Source organism: Acanthopagrus latus, chromosome 1, assembly GCF_904848185.1.
Source record: "Acanthopagrus latus isolate v.2019 chromosome 1, fAcaLat1.1, whole genome shotgun sequence".
Lineage (NCBI taxonomy): Eukaryota > Metazoa > Chordata > Actinopteri > Spariformes > Sparidae > Acanthopagrus > Acanthopagrus latus.
In genome coordinates this window covers 3,210,917-3,232,209 of record NC_051039.1, presented here as the reverse complement: position 1 = coordinate 3,232,209, position 21,293 = coordinate 3,210,917, and the positions used below count along the sequence as shown (strand labels likewise).

The 21,293-nt window shown below is 43.4% G+C and overlaps 1 protein-coding gene across 1 annotated transcript; it reads left to right on the top strand.

Annotated features, from left to right (window-relative positions):
• Window positions 1-130: 130 nt before the first annotated feature.
• Window positions 131-21,270, top strand: LOC119018828 (complement C3-like). The gene is made up of 44 exons (XM_037096831.1): window positions 131-265; window positions 349-369; window positions 458-493; window positions 856-894; window positions 1,750-1,939; window positions 2,215-2,380; window positions 2,487-2,557; window positions 2,674-2,765; window positions 2,853-2,935; window positions 3,052-3,139; window positions 3,636-3,738; window positions 3,974-4,088; window positions 4,675-4,790; window positions 4,899-5,042; window positions 5,620-5,835; window positions 5,926-6,126; window positions 6,639-6,794; window positions 6,920-7,049; window positions 7,960-8,028; window positions 8,664-8,954; window positions 9,822-10,074; window positions 11,462-11,547; window positions 11,643-11,782; window positions 12,241-12,450; window positions 12,661-12,721; window positions 13,073-13,156; window positions 13,242-13,445; window positions 14,092-14,167; window positions 14,312-14,474; window positions 15,525-15,638; window positions 15,781-15,934; window positions 16,151-16,314; window positions 16,564-16,719; window positions 16,869-16,928; window positions 17,448-17,538; window positions 17,628-17,679; window positions 17,827-17,914; window positions 18,127-18,216; window positions 18,412-18,517; window positions 18,642-18,731; window positions 18,817-18,900; window positions 19,364-19,444; window positions 19,645-19,792; window positions 20,659-21,270. Exons 1-44 carry the CDS (start codon window positions 192-194, stop codon window positions 20,801-20,803), a joined length of 5,301 nt encoding a protein of 1,766 aa, XP_036952726.1. The 5' UTR covers window positions 131-191; the 3' UTR covers window positions 20,804-21,270.
• Window positions 21,271-21,293: the final 23 nt, after the last annotated feature.

Sequence of the window (21,293 nt, the reverse complement as noted above, 5' to 3'; positions counted from 1 at the left end):
TTGGGGTGTGAAAGCTTCCTGACCAGGCCTGCAGTGGGTTTTGTGTTTTGTCATTGATCAGAAGCCGAAGCTGCTCCTCCTCCTGTTGACTGTACAGTGTGTTTAGTAACAGGAGGGGAGTTCAGGGTCTGATAAAGAAGTCGTCCATCTCTCCTGCGGCCACAGTCCACTGAAGCTCCCGCTCAGTCAACATGGGTCGGTGGACGCTGCACAGCATTTTATTTCTCGTGCTTTTCAGCAACGCGAAACGACTGACTTTATCAAGGTACGTTTCTGTTTTCTGCTGCCATCAGGACAGTCTACATCTTTGCAGTTTTAATTTTACTAATGATGTTTTATTCTCTGTAGAATCATCAGACCCTTTGACAGGTATGTGTCTGCAATGATACACACAGTTTCAGTCCTCAGTTTCTGACAGCGGAAGTCATTCGTTTTTTTTTCCCAATCTGCCCCTCAGATTTACATCGATAGACACGTACTGGAGATTGCACGAGTAAGTAACCAAATCTGGACATAAATGCAGTTTAAAAACCTAAATTTGAGGTGAACTGTTTTTAATATCGCATCATATTATATCAATTATACCTAAATATTTATTGTCATCATCCGTCAGCATCTCAAATACACCACAAGACACATCATCCACTGAAACTCAGAATAATTGTTCATTTTCTCTGGTGTTAGCCTATTAAACTGCAGGATATATTATGGGAGACATTGATGAACACTGATTAAAACATAATCGAGTGTCATTAACTTTCCCCCGACACCAAACTGAAGCTGAATGACCTAAAATACCACATGTTGTTTATTTCCGTGACCTGAATCAATGCACTGTTTCTTTTTTTTTTGCAGAAAACAAGACCTGAGGGACACAGTCAGTCCGTCACCGAGGTACAGCTGTATGTCTGATCGTACAACCAAACTGCTGCTAATTAAACACTGGCTTCAGTTTTATTTCGTGTCTTATCTGAAATTACTGGAGGTTCTTCTTTTATTATTCTCCTCTGACTTCTCACTTCTCATAAATTACCTGTCTTCACTGGCCTTTTACTTGCTTTGCAATCAACCATTGTATTTAATATGACATGTATTGTTTTTTTGTTTTTAGTGGTGGTACAGAACATTTAGTAGTCAACTTATCATCGCTCAAAGATGATGAGTCCCTCCTCAAGTTGAAGATTTTGACCAGATACCACGAATTGTCTCAGACTCAGAACTCAGACAAAATTCAATTCAACTATTTAGATTTATTTTCTGTGAATTTTTATGTCCAAAAATATAATTTTCTTCTGATATTTTTATAATTTCCAGAGCATTAATATTAGTACTGTGGTGTCGACTCACAGATATTTATTTAAACTTATTATTCGGAGCTTCTTTCTTCTCGTATCTTGAATCGATTTGATTTGAACCAGCTCTGCTCAGACCAAATGACTCTCCCTTTCAGTGATATAAATTAATAAATTGGACATGGCACTGTCTAATTTTTGTTAGAATTTGTGCCCAATTACATAAAATATTCCTGTGAAATTCATAGAAACTAAAGTTTTACATATCAGATGCTTTCTAGGAACGTTTTACAGTACGACCTCTAAAATAAAGCACTGCTTCAAATTCTTATTGTTGTTTGTAGTCGTACTAGAACCAAATGAAGTAGCACTAATGATGCTCGTAACAGTTGTGTAATCAGTTCTGGCAGTAATTAAACAGCTGATAGATTCCTCGTGTCTCTGGGTTTTCCTGCAGGTTCACTCTGCTGGCTCCGGACCTGCTGAGGACCGACAGCCAGGAGAACATCTACCTGCAGGCAGATGGCGTGTCCAACCCCGTCACGGCGTCCATCACCATCCAGGACTTCGGGAAGTCCACCCTGCTCCTCCAGGACTCTGTCACACTCAACCTGGAAAATGGATTCCAGGCTCTTAAAACCATACAGGTGACGCGACGTCTCAGTTTAATACTGATGGTTTTATATGACGTGAACAAGGCAACAGCTACTGTCTGGTGTGAGATGGTTTTTATTAGCATGGCAATTTCTGACACAGCATTCGAATACGACACCGAATTTGGGGTCGAACTCAGGATCCAATGTGCTGCTTCATGTGTACAGATTCAATCTGACGTGGTACTGAAACACAGAACATTAAGAAGAGACGTTCCCTCATCATATCTGAAAACCCTCCTGTGTGTCTGACTCTCGCTTCATCACAGCTTCCCTCAGATCGTCTGAATCGCGACGAGAAGAAGAACAAGTTTGTGTATCTGAGGGTGGACTTCGGTGGCCTCCACTCTGAGGAGACGGTGCTGATGGTGTCCTTTCACTCCGGATACATCTTCGTCCAGACGGACAAACCCATCTATAACCCCGGAGATACTGGTGAGAACTGCAGACGCTGAAGAAAACATAAGATAGTGGTGCGTTAACGTAACAGACCACGTGTAGAGGTTCAGTTTCTCAGCCCGTCTCTCTGTCCCCCCTCCAGTTCGGTTCAGAGCTTTCACATCGTCTCCGTTCTTTAAGGCCTTCGAGACGTCCGTCACAATAGATATCCAGGTAAACGAAACAACCCTCGAAAACATAACCTATGAATATTTATGAATATTTATGTGACATCCTGTTAAATTAAAGGTTGAGTTAGCCTAAAACTTGTTGCGCTGTGTGTGTTTCAGAATCCAGAGGGTGTGGTGGTGAAACAGATCGACAGGACTCGAGCTATTAATGGCGTCTTTGGAGACACGTTTCCTCTCTCTGAAATGGTCAAGTAAGTGATGGTCTCACCCTCTCTGACTGCTGACCTGAACCCTCTGTTTTATAAGCCACCTCTGATGTGACCTCATCTCTGTGGCAGTGAGGGAACGTGGAAAGTGATCGCAAAGTTCGACCACTGGCCGCAGAACACGTTCACCGCCCCGTTCGAGGTGAAGAAATATGGTAGGTCGGGTTAAACGCTGCTTTCTGTTGCGCTGGCCTCACTGTTAGTTGAGTTAAGAGTCTCTCCAAGTCTCTTCCACCTTGCGCTATATTTTTTATGGCTTGCTGTGTTTCAGTGCTTCCTGGCTTCAACGTCACGTTATCGCCCAGGAAGTCATTTCTCAACTTGGACGACAGCGAACTGGCCGTAGAGATCTCAGCCAGGTCGGTCTAACGCACTCACACGTGTTTGCAACGTCATTCTGCCTCATTCATCAACCCACCTAACCACTGATTGAACTTTAGTTGCTGCCCCTGTTGGCAACTGACTCTCTACTCAACCTGCACCTAGTTGAACCCAGTTCCAACCTTGCTCAAGCCGGTTTGAAGAATCCCACTGGCAACAGCTCAACTTAAACTGAAACTCTTTGGAAGACGAGATTACAGCAAGGGTCCAAGAGACTGAAGCCAGACGACACGAGATCAAAATTAATCATGAATCTATTTTATAAATGAGGCTTCTGAACTCTAAAACCAAGTCCTAACCCCAAACTAATCTCCGAAGAAGTCAGGAGGTGCAAATCTTTAGTTACGAGGGAAACTGATCCTCGTACTGAAAACACAAGAACGTACACATGAATACTGAAGCCTTGTCTGCAGGATATCTGATGAGGGTCTCGTTCTGTTTCTCATGAATGAAACCCCACTGGCTGTGTTTCAGGTACCTGTACGGGGAGCCGGTCCAGGGGACGGCCTACGTGGTGTTCGGAGTGAAGATCAACCAAGACATGATCCGGTTGTCTTCAATGAAGCAGGTGTCAGATGTAAGTCGCTCAATTTAAAAGTTTCACCAGCTCTTTTCTCAGATGTATCGAGGCTTTCCCTCTGCTTGTAACTTCCGGTTACAGCTTGTAATTGGACCTTCAGTCTGGACTTTATGGTCAAGATTATACATTTTGGTTGTTAATTCTTTAAATCGGATGCAACAGCTGGCAAAATAGCCTCTCTTTCTGTCAAGTTCCTTAGAAAAATATTCTCTGTGTCCTTGTTCTCCTGCAGCTGGAGGGTGGAGTCGTCACACTGAGCATGGACGAGATCAAGAAAGCTTATCCAAACATCAGGTCTTTGGTCGGCAGCTCCATTTACGTCAAGGCCTCAGTTCTCACCAGCACCGGTAAGACCTTCATGTCAGTGGGAAAAGAGGAACGGTAACAGGATGCCAACTGCCATTCCATCAATAAAATCAATGTGTCGTAGTCATAGCGCTCAGACTTTACAAGAAGCTGTCACATGATCTCAAAACACGTTGCTGAGACTCAGTCGACTGTGTTTGACTTGTTCCTTGTTGCCTTTAAGACCAAAATCTTCCAGAAATGCTGCAATCAGACAGTCAGCAGTTTTTTCGCCCTCTGTACAGGACAGATTGATGGTTCATGTAAACAGTCCCACTTCTGAAATGCGGCCTGTGGTCAGATGTGTATCACATGACCTTCGCACTCTGAACAAACTCAAAAACATTGACTGTCCTGTGTGTCAGCTTTTGGGAAATGTGGGACACGAGCTTGACAGCGAGCAATTCCAAAGATCAGTGGTACAAACAACAAAACACTGCATCAGAAAATATGTATTTTTACCCCATAAGAGAAAAATAATCTGGAATTTCCCTTCATAAACTGTGAAAGATCCATTTTAAATGTGTCTAGAGTATCAAAAAGTCCGAGATTCATGAACTTACCCTGTTTGTTTCTCCTCCTCTACAGGCAGCGATTTGGTTGAAGCCGAGAAGACTGGCATCAAAATCGTGGAGTCTCCTTACGTCTTGTCCTTCAAAGACACGACAAAGTACTTCAAGCCCGGTCTGCCCTTCGACTTCACAGTAAGGCCCATCCTCAGTGTTTAGTGAAACTATAACCTGGATCCTCTGTGTCTTCAGCTCCATTGTCCATCATGTCACTGAGAGAACTTTTTCCCCCGTCCTGTCCAGATTCAGGTGAGCCACCATGACGGCTCCATGGCCCGCAACGTCCCGGTCAAGCTGAATCTCCTGAGCACGCCCCTGATGGTCTCCTCCGGCACGGCTCCAGCCAGCATCAACATGCCAAAAACTCATCATGCACAAGTCATCACTGTTAGTATGATGGTTCCTGTTACTGACTGGGTGTCTAATGTTGTGAGAACTGAACAGACGGCGCTGGTTCTGTTCTGTTGTTGCTTTTTCAGGTCTCGGGAAGTATGTGGAAAAAAAAGTTGTTTAAAGGAAACTGCATTTAATCTGATTAATTGCCTCCAGTGATGTGCTGAGATGTATTGTGGGTAATGTAGGTGCCAGCAACAATATTCATGGATGCACCATTACACCAAAAAAACAAGTTCTGTATAAGTTTGGAGACATTTTCCCAAAGTTCAGTGTGAAGTATTTGGTCTCCTCAGGACCCGTGTGGTTGTTGGACAACAGGACATCCATCTTTGGAATTATTAAGACAAAACTGTTCCCAACTTTACCCTAAATAGTCTTTAAATAGTGACCGGTGTCTTTATTTACCTCAGCGGCTGTAGATATACACACACACAGCCGCTGAAATAATCTGATAACTACTATGAGTCGTCCAGGCCATTGTTGAATTTAAAGTTCAGGCTTTTAATTGACTACCAGTTCTTATTTGAGTAATGTGGTCATTTGTTTTTGAATCTTCTCCGTTTCCCAGGCTGAGACCACACAGGCTGACCTGAGACCAGAGCAGCAGGCCAAACAGCAGATCACTGTTCAGCCTTACGTCCCCTTTAACCGGCGCCACCAGAACTACCTGTACATCTCCACGAGGACCAACAAGGTGTCCGTCGGAGACAGACTGTCTATGGACCTGAAAATCGTTACCTCAGAACCGGCACACAGAGATCTAGTTAAACACATCACCTACCTGGTGAGACGAGAACACCGCGTCGCAATTTCAACACAAAGTCAACGAAAAAAAAAAACAAATGTGAGGTACTGATGATGAGATTTTTCTCAGGTGCTGAATAAAGGCAAAATCATTCAGGCTCAGCGTGTGGACGTGACCGGTCAGCTGGTCACCAACATCGGACTGACGGTCACCCCAGAGATGATGCCGTCGTTCCGTGTCGTGGCCTTCTACAATATTCACTGGAGTAGCAGGGAGGAGGTGGTTCCAGACTCCATCTGGGTGGACGTGGTCGATTCCTGCACTGGAGGGGTGAGATCAGCTGAGTCTCAGGCTGAAAGTCCAGCTGTAGGGCGGATTGCCGTTTGAATAAATCAACATTAATAGCGTGGATGTTAGCATGGACAACGATAGTCTCTCTAACATGAGGTCTCATAGCAGCAGAGTTTATTCACGTGAGTCAGTTGTTTAATCAGTTAGAGACAGTTATTTCTCAGAAACTGTGTAGTTATTTTGTCGAGAAATATTTTGCGAGCTGTGCAGCTATGCTGAATGCTGAAAGTGGGGCTTTAAAGCATAAAAAACAGCGACAATATTATATGTTTTTAATCAATTTTGACAAACCGTGTAAAAAGAGAGTGTTGTTTTGGCTTTTGGCTCAATCCCATGAACACCGACAGTGTTCACATCCAAAAACAGTCGCTGGCTCCTCACAACTACTCCCCTCCTTTTGTTTTTTGGTTTGATTTTGCTTTTATTTGCTCTGCTCTTCAGACTTTTGTTCATCGTTGTGTTGATGCACCTTTATTCATTCTCTCTAACAGCTGACAGTCGGGCCGGTGGACGGTATACGTCGAGACTACTCTCCGGGGAAGAGCTTTAGCTTTCAGGTCAGAGGGGATCCAGGAGCGAAGGTCAGCATGGTGGCCGTGGACAACGCTGTGTATCTACTCAAAGGGGACAGACTTACACAGAGGAAGGTGTGTGTTTTTACCGATCAAACAAAAAGAGTGTTTCACTGAAAAGAGACCTGGTGCTGGATGAAGCAAGAACAGTTCATAGCAAAATGTAGAATCTGAGAAATGTCGTAATGTCTTTTGCTCAGATTTGGGACGTGGTGGAGCACGGAGACATCGGCTGCACTCGAGGCGGAGGCAGCGATGCCCGAGCGGTCTTCTCAGGCGCAGGATTGCTCTACGCTTCCAGCGCCAGGTTCAAAACCCCGAGCAGACAAGGTAGCTACGAGTTTCCTCAAGAAATGGAGCTGTTTGTCGTTCTTTGTGATGTTGGTCTGCAGAAACACAGCTCCATGTAAACATGTGTCTCTGCCTCCTTTTCATTCTAATAACAATCTTCTTCCTGGTTTCGCTGAACACACAGCCCTGAGGATGTTCAGTGTTAAACACTAGAGTGGAGGAGGTGTGAACTCCGATCCAAACCATCTCGGGTCTGTTTGTGAGAAAGTTCAGTGTCCAGTTGCAAAGTATGGCACTGACACACTTACAGACATATTACTATATATTATTAAGAACACATTGTGAGTAAAAGTAGGTTAGATATTGAAAAAAAACAGCATTGATAGACTGCAGCTGCTGAAGGCTGGGTTTGCACTGTGAGTTTGCTCAAAGTGAAGCAACACTGGAGCTCCTGCAGGTGGATTTCTCACACAATCTGCAAATAAGTCGGTCTGCGTCCAATAATGTATGTCACAGAGTCTGGGCCAACACTACATACAGTATTACTGAATATTACGGTATATTCTGTCACATGAAACAATCCTGACGATATTGAATACTGAACAGCCGTCATGGCATTTTCAGGCTTTTATTTTGGAAAAGAAAAGGCATGTTTGTATGGTTACCACAGGTTGATGTACGTCATGCATGGTGGACTCAGTTTCTGAGAAGCAATTCTGTGATATTTGGGGGTTTAAAGTGGGAGAAAATATAGAGCAGAGGGATTTGAATGAGCAAACATAAAGTCTTTGCAGCAGTTCGGCAACAACACACCTCAGCATCCATCATCCAGCGATATATAACATTTTGGACACAGCGACTTCCAATAAGATTTATGGCTGACTGACACAAAATGATACATATTGTGCATCAGAGTAAAGATGTTTTTTTTCCCCTCTCTTCTCCTCAGAGATCAAGTGTCGAGCCAGCGCCAGAAGGAGGCGCTCTGCTGAACTGTTGCAGCGTAAAGCCCAGCTGGGTGAGTGTCCTCGCATCACTTCGCCTGGTCAGGAGCACGTTTTACTTCTGACCTGAGACTTGAGCTGGATGATGTTCAACGGAGGTCGGCTGGCATTAATTTTACAGCCGTCATCTGCTCATCTCTCTCTCTCTCTCAGTTAACTTAACTTCCAGTAGAATTATTTGGAGAGACGATGTTTTCCTTGCTTCCGTAAGAGTCTGATTTACAATCTGGCTCCGGTTTTCATGGTGCTCGTCCACCATTGATCTGATCCCAATGAGAGATGGTGACAGACAGACAGATGGTTCATCCACCTGCAATGAAATGTTTTAAATGCCTGTCCTTTTGTAAACAGTTTCTAAGAGAGTCTTCTCTTAGAGACATGCAACAGAAAAAGAGCAACAAAAAACTCCCATTGGAGTTGTGTTTCTGTCTACCTGATTTATGCAAGTTCAATGTTGACTCTACTTTGGTCTCAATCAACTTCTTGAGGATCACACTGTTAAATTATCTGCTAAATTATCCCCTTTCTTCATCACTGAGTCCCTAACTTCGTCACATGTTTAGAGCTGGGCAGGTACAACAAGTCATTCATTATATGTTACCACCAGCACTGACGACTGGTTTCCTCACGTCCCTCTTTCTGCCACCAGAGAGTCTTTACAAGGAGAAGCTCCTGAGCCGCTGCTGTAAGGACGGCCTCAGGGAGGTTCCCATGCCGTACTCCTGTACCCGACGCTCCCTCTACATCACAGAGGGCTGGGAGTGCATCCGGGCCTTCCGCTACTGCTGCGCCACCTACAGGAACCAAGAGTTCAACACCGAGATTCCCACCACCCCACCACCCACGACCACAGCTCCCTACACCACCACCACTGCTCCGCCCAGGCCCACCTTTCCATTCCGCTGGGATGCAGTGGGATCATCTAGGGACTTTTCCCGACGTAATTACTGTTCCTCAACACTACTGTCAGATTTTTAGTTAGTAGGATCCTGGGTTGATGTTTTTCGCTAAGTCGGTGGCTAACCCGCTTCATCTTAATCAGCGGGTGGCGAGCAAGACACTGAAACGAGGTTCAGGTGTTGAAGAGTTTAGCATTTATTCACCAACAACTAGATCAGACACACTGAACTGCTGCGTTCAGCACTGTAACTTTTTCTCTCTTGACCACATGCACACTAATGTTAGGCGCACAATCAACACACAAGTTTAATGTAAAGAACAACTCAAATACGTTCAGAAAGGACTCCCTGGTGCTCAGCTCCAGCACTCGAGGGACCTGGCAAACTTCTTACAAATGTCCGCTATGACTCGTTGATAAACTGACCAGATTTTGGTGAAGGACACAGATCTGGTCATAACACAAGAATTCACAAGATAATTATGATAAATTATTCAACATCAGCAGCAATTTGTCTGGTGCTAAACTTCTAGTCACACTAGCTTCACTTATTAGTTCCTGTTTTAGATGTTTTTTGGGCTTTTTATCACTGTTTAATCAGGTTCAACCAACAGAAATACTTGGTCATTGTTAGGAAAATATGATATGGGATGAAAATAGACCCTTTCACAACATTAAGCATGTGTTAGAAGGGATAACTGCCCCTTAATCTTTCTCCAAAGTCACAAAGCTTTAACATTGCAACGGTTTGATTGGTTAATTGCATTGATGGTCCTTGAGCAACATGAAATATGATGTTTGAGGAACAACATGGTAGTATCAGGTGATGCTATATTGGCTCTAACACTGTCAGCACAAAATATTCCTACAGAATGAGGAAGGAAATCTTTTCTGAATGTCTTCAAACAGGTTTGGATGTACGCCTAGTTCAAGCGACTTCTCGAGGATTTGAAGAAACAGTGCTCTATTCAAAGGGAATGCCAATGGCAGAAGAAGATGTGACAGTTACGCAGTCGGCACTTAATGAGAAGTACGAGGAGGAAGAGGAGTATGAGGAGGAGGAAGAGTACCTGGATGAGACTCAAGTGTATCTGCGCTCCAAGTTCTACGAGTCCTGGCTGTGGATGGATGTTAACCTGCCCAGCCAGGTAGACAAGGACGGGTGAGTCTCCTTGGTATTCACCGCAGAGGAAATTAAGAGTTGCTTCCTCTTGAAAGCCTGAACCTTTCCTGGTGATACCCTGTGAATGCCGTGTTATCACCATGGTTACGAAAAGTGGAATATTCCACTGCCGGACTTCCTGTGAAGGCAACTTAGCGAATAGCACCTAGAAACAGGCTTTGCTTGTAAAGCTGCTCTTGTTTTTAAGAATGCGTCTTGTTCGGCAGTTCTTTTTTCTCCCTGAGAAACTAATGATAATACATTTCCAACTGTCCAGTTAAATCAATCTGGCATTAGAATGAGATGCTGATGAGATACCACAGAATACTGGCCGGGACAAAAAAGATTGAGAACCAGTGTTTTTAAAAGGTTTTGCAATTTTAAGGATTCTGCTGAGTAGCAAAGGGAGGTGATAACTAAGCCTAACCCTGGACTGAACCTGGGACTATGTCCCCAAAAGTCCTCTTCAAATTGATGCACCAAGCTTAAAATAATGGATCACAGATGATCCAAAGCTGTTCGATCATGTCAGACAAATCATCTTGCAGCTCTGTGGATCCCGTGTGTTGCATCACGTTTTGTTTGGTCAGAGATAACAGCTGATAGGACGGCTCAAAATCAACAATGCTGACTCTGTTTCCCGGATTACACAAACACGGCATCGATCTCTGTGACTCTGTCTTGTACAACTGTGTGCACATAAGCTTGTGTTTGTGTGTGTGTGTGTGTGTGTGTGTGTGTTTGTGTGTGTTTGTGTGATGTTCTTGTTTAACCCAAGCATTTACAGCCCTGATTCCAAGAAAATAAACATAAAGACAACAGAGTGTGATAAGATGCTAGTTCGTCATTGATTTTTGTAAATATCTGCTTATCTTCAACCAAGTTGGGACAGAGGCAACAAAAGACTGGGAAAGTCTTGTGTTTTGACATATACTTACACACTTTAGCAGCTGATAACTCAATTGCCTCAACAGGCTGTCATGCCAAGTATTAACGAAGATGAGGAGTTTTATTTTCAGCAAGATGGCGCGCCCCCACACTACCATCGCAATGTTAGATCCTTCCTTGATGTGATCTTGCCAAACAGGTGGATTGGACGGAGGGCTTTTTACTAGACTTTTTATATGGGGATACCTAAAAGACAAAGTTTATGCTATGAGACCTGCAACAATCACTGAATTGAGAGCAGCCACTGAACGTGAATGCACGCAAATACCAAGGGAATTGTTTCGTGATGTATGTGATTCCATCGGTGGCTGGACCAGAACGGACGTCAGTTTGAGAGCAACATCAACAATCAGCTGTATTAAAATGTGTTTGATTTTGTGATTTTGACCTTCCTGTTGGTGATAGCACAGACATCATGTCTTATGATTCTGATCCTCAGGCTGGCCTCCAAGAGGGTGGACAGTGCCTTACCTGACAGCATCACAGAGTGGGGAGTTCTGGCCATCAGTGCGTCACCTCACACAGGTAGGAGGAAGAGGAGGTGTAGGTTACTAATCAAACTGTGCCACAGTCGAACCAGATTGCATCCATCGCTGATGTGCCTCTGAATGTGTTTTTAGGTTTCTGTGTTGCCGAGCCGTACAACGTCAGAGCCTGGAAGCATTTCTTTGTGGACCTGAAGCTGCCGTATTCAGTGGCGAGGAACGAACAGGTCCAGATTAAAGCTGTGGTCCATAACTACGGCTACGAAGACCTGCACGTAAGAACCATCACCTCAACGCTACACAGCCACTTTAGCAACCCACATGAAGGCAAGTTAAGTCAAGGACCCACAATGGGCCCTGACGACTCTGAAACTCAGAGCTCAGGCGTGACCATAACAACTCTGTAAGGACACTCCCACACAGAGTTTAAAACCTTGCAACTCCCCTCCAGTTAGTTAGAACTGAGGAAGCCTCTTGGATGTGAGGTGAAACGTAGAAAATATAGATTGTGAAGCGGCTAATTGCATTTTTAAAAGGAAAGAAGTTCAAATGATTTCTAATTCACCACCAGAATTATCTAAATCAGCCAGTTTTAAATGTGTGTGGCTTCTTGTATTTTTTCAGTATGTTTATCTAGACTAAAGTGTTGGACCAGCGGCCAGTGACAATAAAATGCGATGCATGCAGTACATCTTCAGCATCAGTGATTCTGTTGTGACTGGTTTCTGTTCAGGTGAGGGTGGTGCTGATGAAGACAGAAAACATGTGCAGCATTGCCTTCAAGGACAGACACACACAGGAAGTGACGCTGCGGGCCGGCGCGTCCGTCATGGTGCCTTACACCATCGTACCGCTGGTGGTGGGGAAACTTCCTCTGGAGGTGATGGTGGTCGGCAGAGACATGATGGGAGGAGACCGCGTCCAGAAATTTCTACGGGTGGTGGTGAGTCACCCATAATGATGCAGATGGGGGGTGGTGCTAATTTGAAAGTTTGTCCGCTACATCAGACTTTTGATTGAGGATTCTTTGAAAAATGCTTCATAGACAGACACATACTAATATGGAACAAATTAAGAACATAATTCAAAGATAACACAGATTTACTTGAGTAAAGATCGTCCTTCATCATAACTGTGCTCTGAACCCAAACAGCTGGATGGAGTGCAGAAGACTGAAACCTGGAGTCAAGTGCTGAACCCATCTGCAGAGGGAGGTAAGAAGATCGCAGTGGTGCATCATTTATGTAATGGTTTATTTTTTTATTTTGCTTAAAGAAAAGGTGGTGCATATTCCTGAATGCTCCAGTTTTTGCAGTTATTTTTATCATAGGTTTTCCATATTGGTTCACACATCAATTAGATTACAGACACAGCAGGCTATTGAAAGACGGATACACATGATACACACCATTTTTTTTCTTAATTCAGGTCCTCTAAGGCTCTTTTCTTTGCTGCTGTTGGGTCTGTGCAGGTTTAGGTATATGCCTATTCAAGGAATGGCCCCACTTCAGGTTTGGGTTGTTTATGAAGTTTAACTTTGCATCTCCTGTTTCTGTCCACCACAGGAACGCAGACGATTCGTTTGGGCAAAGTCGAACTGGAGTCAGTTGTGCCAAACTCCATGCCGGAGACATTCATCAACATCAGAGGTCAGCCACTTACACAAGTGGTGATAAAGATTATTAATAAACTACAGAGAATGGACTGACTCCTGACTCCTCCTCTCCCCTCCAGGCAACGTGTTGGCCGACAGTATTGATAACTCGATCAGTGAGGACTCTCTGGCCTCTCTGATCCGGATGCCCGGCGGCTGTGTGGAGCAGAACCTGGCCAGCATCACTCTGCCGCTCATCGCCTACCTCTACCTGGAGAGGACCAACAACTGGGAGGCTGTAGGGGTGGAGCGCAAGGCTGAGGCCCTCCGATACATCAGGAGAGGTGAGACAGAAGGAAAAAACACATTGATGTGAAGAAAAAGCAGAAATTGGAGATTGATGATGGACAGACTGATCTAAATCTGTGGGGATGGATGAATGGATGGATGGATGGATGGGTGGATGGATGGATGAACAAGGAATAGATGGTTGGTTACAAGGATCAGAGGGATGGATGGACACTTTGATGGGTGGATGGATTAATGGAAGGATAGATGGATGTATGGGGAATAGATGGTTGGATACGAATATGGACGGTTGGATGGATGGATGGATGGATGGATGGACACATTGGTGGGTGGATGGATTAATGGAAGGATAAGATAGATGGATGGAGTTGTGGTTGGATAGAGACATTGATGGATGATGGATGGATGAATAAATAAACAAACAAATAGATAGATAGATAGATAGATAGATAGATAGATAGATAGATAGATAGATAGATAGATAGATAGATAGATAGATAGATAGATAGATAGATAGATAGATAGATAGATAGTTGGACCCTGTTGGATGTGTGAATGAGGATGATCTGGATGGTTGATGGATGAAGTGCCTCCTTGGTGGACGGGCTGGTGGCTGATAGATGTTATGAGTAGACTGACACATCCCATCTTTAATTTCTTCATGTTGTTTTGTGTTTGTAGGCTATGAGAACCAGCTGGCCTACAGAAAGAGTGATGGCTCTTACCCCCCATACAGGAGGGAGGGTGCAAGTACATGGTACTGTCAACATTTTCCATTTTCTGTTATTTTACCCTAAATCCTGTTACCTTATTTCCAAACAAACCGATTTATTATAACAAACCAATTTAATATTTGAGAGGCTTATACTCATGCTAGTATTCAAAACCTTGGGGATTACAGGATCACAGCGTACGTGGTGAAGGTTTTCTCCATGGCTAACTCCATCACCGGCATCGACAAGATGCAAGTGTGTGACCCTCTGCTGTACCTGGTGAAGAACAAACACCGGCAAGTTCCGGGGAAGTTCATAGAAGAAAACCCTGTTTACAGCACGACCATGACTGTGAGACACACACACACACACACACACACTTAAAACACACAACATCACCTGCTGAATTTAACTCTTCTACATGTTTTTTTCTCTCTTCCTTCCCTTGGCCTTTCTTTCCTGTTTTAATTTGTTTTAATTAATTTAAATGTGATGATATAAACATCCGCAATCAAACACCCTCTGTTTGTAGGTGCTGACGAGTCATTCATTATTCATTGTTAAAGAAAAACCTCATCTTTCAACAGGTTTTGACTGGAAATTCGGGTGAAGTTTCAGAGTCCACAAAACATTTCTTGAGCTTAACAGTAAAACTCTGTTAAAACATTCTTCTTAATAATTGAAGAAGCTGGGGGTTGAAAATGGCTCCATACAGCCCTTTTGACGAAATCCAAGTCTCTTGAAGTCTCAATATTCCAAAACTGATTTGAGAGGACCTTTTCACATCCTTTCTAAATCCAGAACTTCACTCTTGCTGCTCAGCTAAAAGCATTAGCACATTATCCATCTGAAGTGATCAGGAGCTCTACGGCATGTCGAGGGTGTAAATACCATCTTTTCAGATGGATTTGGGATCTCGAGGCCTCCAGAGAACTTGGATTACACCAGACATTTTATTATTATTATTCTTATACTTCCTCAGCTATTTCAGGTGTTGAGCAGAATGAATGCTGTTTTGCTGTGAAGCTCCAGTAAGTTTTGTGGATGAAACTTCTCCCATCTTTCCATCGTCAAGATGGCAGGCCAGAAAATGACAGAGTTTTTATCGTTGGGTGAACTGTTCCTTTAAAATGTAAAGCGTTGAAATGATAGCACAGCTGTTTTTTTGAATTGATTTATGTTGCTTGCTGGTGGTTCTGTCTTATTTCCTATTGTATCAATCTTGTAGATAAATATTAATTTAAAATTCTTTTAATTTTGGATTTTTGGGGAGATTTTTTAAGAGTGCTCCATCATACAGGAAGAAATCAGTCCTAGAACAGACAGCAGGCCAGATTTCTGAACGAATCCTCAAAAAAAAGAAAAGAAAAAAAAACTCTTTTTCTGTGTGTGGGTCTGCAGGGTGGTCTCCGTGGTGACGACCCAGAGACGACTCTGACAGCCTTCGTCCTTATTGCGCTCGCCGAGGCCAAGCAGGCCGGGATCCGCTGCACTGATCCAAATGTGGACGTGGAGGTAAACCACACAAGGAAACGATCTGCAGAGTTGGTCGTGCCAAATATATCACTGCGATGTGTTTCCTCTTTGTCACTTCGCTCACGGGGTGTTATCAGTAGTTGTGCTGGTATCAATTGTCTCCCATGTGTTTCTGCTGCAGTTAGTTATGCGTACGACGGCTGATTACCTGAAGAGAGCTCTGGTGATGCCGAGGAGACCTTACACTGTGGCCATCGCCTCGTACGCACTCGCTCTGATGGGGAACCCTCAACAGTACGACCCGACGGATTATCTACTGAGAGCGTCAGTTGCAGGTACCAGGACGCTCAGCTCTGTTTCATTTGGACCGCACAGAAAACATTAACCTGCGAAGACATCTAGTTACTCACTGTCCCTTTAAAACCTGCCTTTATCAGTTCATTCCATTCATGTTTTGTCTGTTCAGTTCAGGCACATAACAGATATTCTTTTATCTTGTAAGTAAGCAGACGTTTAACTCACCTTTACCTCCCTCCGTCTCTGTCCTCCAGGTCGCAGCCACTGGCCCGACAGTCACAACACCTTGTTCACGCTCGAGGCGACCGGCTACGCCCTGCTGGCTCTGGTTAAGTTGGGACAAATGGAGGCAGCTGCAGCGCCGTTTAAATGGCTAAACGGCCAGAGGAGGAGAGGCGGAGGCTTCGGCTCCACTCAGGTAACAGCAGGGCGACTCTGTGATGTACAAAGAAAGACAAGAAAAAAAGAGCTGCCAATTAAATAACAGGGTGTCTGCAGGTCCCAAGTTTTGAAATGTTGTCTAGTCTTACTTTTGTATTTTTGAGGTCCTAATTAATGCAAAAAATGTGTCCAATTTAAATTATCCAATAGTTAATTTATTGGTGTCATAGTGAGTTATGGTCTCCTGCCACACAGTCACATTTCTGATGTTTCTGTCCTCTCCCAGTCCACCATGGTGGTGCTCCAGGCGCTGTCAGAGTACCTGATTCACAATCCTCCTTCTAATCAACTCAGTCTGGACGTGGACGTCAGGATGACAGGACGCAAGGAAATCCGCTACCATTTCAACCCTCAGACCGCCTACGTCGCTCGCAGCTCTCGGGTGAGAGAGACGTGAATCAGAGTGTAAAATCCAGACGGATCAGGAGAAAACTGAACACGGCTCACAGACGTGAAACAGCGAGCTTAGAGGAGATTTTAAAGTGTTACTGGATTCAAAATGTCTTCTTCTCTGGTGTTTTTGTTCTGTAGTTGCCTGCTAACCTTGATTTGGAAGTGCTGGCTCGAGGGAACGGACAGGGGATACTGGAGGTACCATCACATCTATGATCAACATATATATATAGTACATATTGTAATGGAAGTCCTTATCATTTCAGTTAAAAGCCAGTTGGTTGCCAACATAATTTGTTTGCTGTTTTGACGCCTTTCTAGTTATTAACATTCCTGTGTATCCATCTCAATAGTGAGCTTACTCACAAACGAACTACAAGAATGCTAGAGAATATTTGTTTCCCCAAGAATCACAGAGTAAAGTCCCTCTGTGCACACTTGTGATTAAGAGGAGTGTTTTCCACAAAAAAGGTGATCAGAATATTCTAAATCAACGGTCGGTAGACTTGCATTAAGCAAAAGTAACTATTCTCAGGCGACCTCCATCCTTCACTGACTGCTGAAGCTTTCCATGTGACTTTAAGTTCCAACACAAGGGGGCAGACATTCCCACAAAACGTTCAAACATAACACAGAAACACAGCAGGATACACAAAGCTTTTATTCTGTTTCTGTTGTCTCTCTCCTTGGTGTCCCTTCGCGTATCCTTGACTAAAGGTTGTGACCTACTACAACCAGCTGCACGAGGTTGATGAGAAAGTTCCTTGCAACCACTTTGAGCTCAACGTCACTATTGAAGAATCCAGTGGTGAGTCAAGGTTTTTTCTTTTTATATGCGTTGTGAAGCACTCCCAACCTCTGTACATGGACTGATGTTTGCTCTCCACTGCGTGACAGAAAAGCCTCCAGCAGATGTAGAAAAATCCTACCAGATCACCATCAAAGTGAGGTCAGTTACTGTCTGACATTTTTTAAAGGGAATTAAAGACCAAACACCGTGTTTGATTAATGTCAACCGAACTGGAGGCCGTCCTTGTGCTGACATCCTCTCAGGTTTAGTTTAATGTATCAGTGCTGGTCTCTTTCTACCCCACAGGTCTTTAGGACCCAGAGATGTCAGGATGGTTGTTCTGGATATCAGCCTGCCCACTGGCTTCACCCCAGAAAACTCAGACCTGGAGATGGTAATCAGCCTCTACATCTAGTGCTGAACAACAAAATCAGAAAGATTACCAGGAAAGGAGAGGATCCAGATTAAAGCTTAGCTTGCTTTTGTCGAGTATATCCCCACTATTTTATTTAACGCCGCAAGAGAATGTGGAGGAGGAGCAACATCCAACCAAATAAAAGTTTAGGATGATGACGTCTAACTCTGATTCTGTGTGTTTTCGACCAGTTGTCCAACTCAGTGGACCGTTACATCAATAACTTCCAGATTGTTGACAACCTGAGTGACAGAGGCTCTCTGATCATCCACCTGTTCAAGGTAAAACCCTGTAGACGGCAGTCGGATTTACCTGTTTTACACCAGGGGGAGTTTTTTTCTGGATGTGTCATGTGATTGTTTCCCAGCTGGCCTGCAGGTTTTACACAGATAACTCTGTTGATTCAGCTTCTAGGAACAGTAAGCTATACTTTGGCTCCATCACACTGAACTATCCTCCCCCCATCCTCCTCTCAGGTGTCTCACAAAGTGCCAGAGGTCCTGATCTTCAGGCTTCAGCAGAACTTTAAAGTCGGCCTCCTCCAGCCGTCCTCAGTCACCGTCTACGAGTATTACAACCCAGGTAGGAGAGCACGTCCAAAACATCATATCACAGCGTTGACTGCCTTATAGATGTCTATTTAGATATGTTTGTGTTTTAGAGTCAGGGTGTCATACTGTGTCTCTGCTCTCTGTCCGGGTCACAGATCACCGCTGCAGTCGTACTTACACTCCCAGCGAGGACGTAGAGGAGCTCACTAAGATCTGCAGGGACAACGTCTGCCGCTGCGCGCAGGGTAAAGTGTTTCTGCAGCACGGCACGAGTCGACATGTGTGTTGATGGTTTTTTAAATGTATGATTCATTCACTTCTAATGTCCAGGTGACTGCTGTGTCTCCAAAACCGACAGTGAAAACTTCCCCAACAAGGACAGAGAGACGTTTGCCTGCGCGACATTACACCACAGTACGATTCACTGCCACACACACTCCCAACTTCATCACACACACAGCTGAACATGTATGTTCTGATACAGAAAGGGTGGCCAAAACCACACAAACGCACGCTTCAGTATGTTATCTTGATTGATCACAGACAAATAAGTTAGAGGATAATATTAAGATGAATTATTTGCAGTGTCTGGAACAGTATGCAGAGAAAAAGGTCAACAGTAACTTCAATATCACGCAAAAATCACAAAATGGATCCAGAAATGATTCAGAAATCTGTTCAGGAAAATATAAACAGGAATGGGAAATGTTCAATGTTATAAAAAGAAACAATAGAAGAGATAGAAGAACAGTCAGGGCCACAACAGAAACACCAGGATTCATCCTCTTTGCAGCAAAAACATCAACAACAAATCTGCAGGTGTCATCACTGCAACAGTAATTATATGCTCGCACAAAAACGTCTTCTCGTGCTTCAGTTTTCCAGGTGAAGGTGCTGAGTGTCAGCCAGAGTTATTACGACAAATACGAAATGGAGATCACGCAAGTTATCAAGCTGGGTGAGTCTCTTCAACCGCTCTGGTTTAAAACTATAGATTGTCTGCTAATAACAAAAGATACTTAAGGCCTCACAATGAAGAATTTCCAAACAACCAGCCAAGTATGTGATCAAAATATCTCATCAGACGGAGTCACGCTTGTTAGCTTTGAGACTGTGCTGCAGCTACATATTATCTGAACCCCTTCCTCCGACCATCAGGTGTGGAGGCCGGAGTTGAAGCGGGCCAGACGAGGTTTTTCATGTCTCACGGAAACTGCAGGGATGGACTCAACCTGGAACCGGGCTCCCAGTACCTCATCATCGGGCCCAAAGAGGACCAGTGGAACATCGACAGCGACACCAACAAGTAGGAAGAGCAAAGGAAAACAGAAATACACAAATAGTGTTGGTTTATTGCAGTACAAAAGATAGTTGTAGGTTCTGAATTACACAAAAATTAGTTTTTATTAACGATTATTCAACAGAAGAGTGTTTCCCAAATGTTATATGTTATATAATAATGTTCCACGTATAAAAACTGCCTTTAAAAATACTATATATTTATACTATATATTTGTATTAATTGAACTTTCTTTTAACCAACATCAGTCCTGATAATAACAATCAAATATTCATTCATTTTCAGGATCTGACCCCTTTGAATACTAGTTTGTTTACATGATCCACTGTTGATAGTTTTTTAAATGAATGAAACATATATGTGTGTGTGTGTGTGTGTGTGTGTGTGTGTGTGTGTGTGTGTGTGTGTATGTATATATATACACACGCTTTTTTCAATGTATATAAGATACAGTATTTTTATGCCAGTTTTTTGCACAGAACATTTACTTCTCCAAAACTACACAGTGTCCCTTTAAAAAAACAATAAATAATTTCTTTAACTGAATGAAGAATCTTCCATTTACAAAAATCCACTTTTTGCAGCCAAATGTAATTCTGTGTAGTGTTGATATAGTTCTATTACATCTAGATGTTGTTTGGTCTTGTATAGAATAGTTCAGCACCACAGATCTGGGTAAATATCTCTCTATAATAGAATATTTGTAAGTCCACAACATACACTGGAAAAGTTCTGAATTCTGGGTGAATTGGCATCAAATGAGCCCTGAGTTATAAAACATTTAAACACATCCCAGCCCTTTTGAGATAAGGTGCATAAACACCTTCCGATCTGAATTAACCCGTCCTGTCTTTTCTCTCCTTCTCCGTCAGATACATCTACATGTTAGGGAAGGACACCTGGGTGGAGCGCTGGCCCTCGTCTGCAGAGTGCTCCAGCAACTCAACCCTGGAAGCTAAATGCAAGAGCCTGGATGACGCCGCTTATGAACTGTCTGTGAACGGCTGCAGCCTGTAGACGTGTCAGTGATCATTTAAACTCTGTAGGTACGGACAGAAAACAAGATGTGTTTTCGTTGTAGAAAGAAGAACCGAAAGTGGAGTTATTTATAGAAACATGAGGTTTTATGCAACTAAGATGAAAATTAGAATGAGGAAGAACTAAACACATCTGAACACCAAACTGCCTCTTCGAGGTTACTGTTGCTTTCATATACAGGAAACGAAACACAACAGTCAAATGGTTGCAGTGCCTGCTGTCTTGTTAGAAGGAACAAGTTCAGTCAAACAAATGTCAAATCCCGTTTCTTTACCTTACAACAAGCAGGTGTTCTGTAGCGCCATACCAAAACTGTTGAGCCAAACTTTTCTAATTGTTCCATTAGATTTACACCTCTTACAAATGTCTGTCTCTTTAATGGGTCTGTCCTAACAAATATATCTTATATCACTGATTATCTAAATAAATTAACTACTTCATATAAACACCAGGGTTCTGAGGCTCTTTG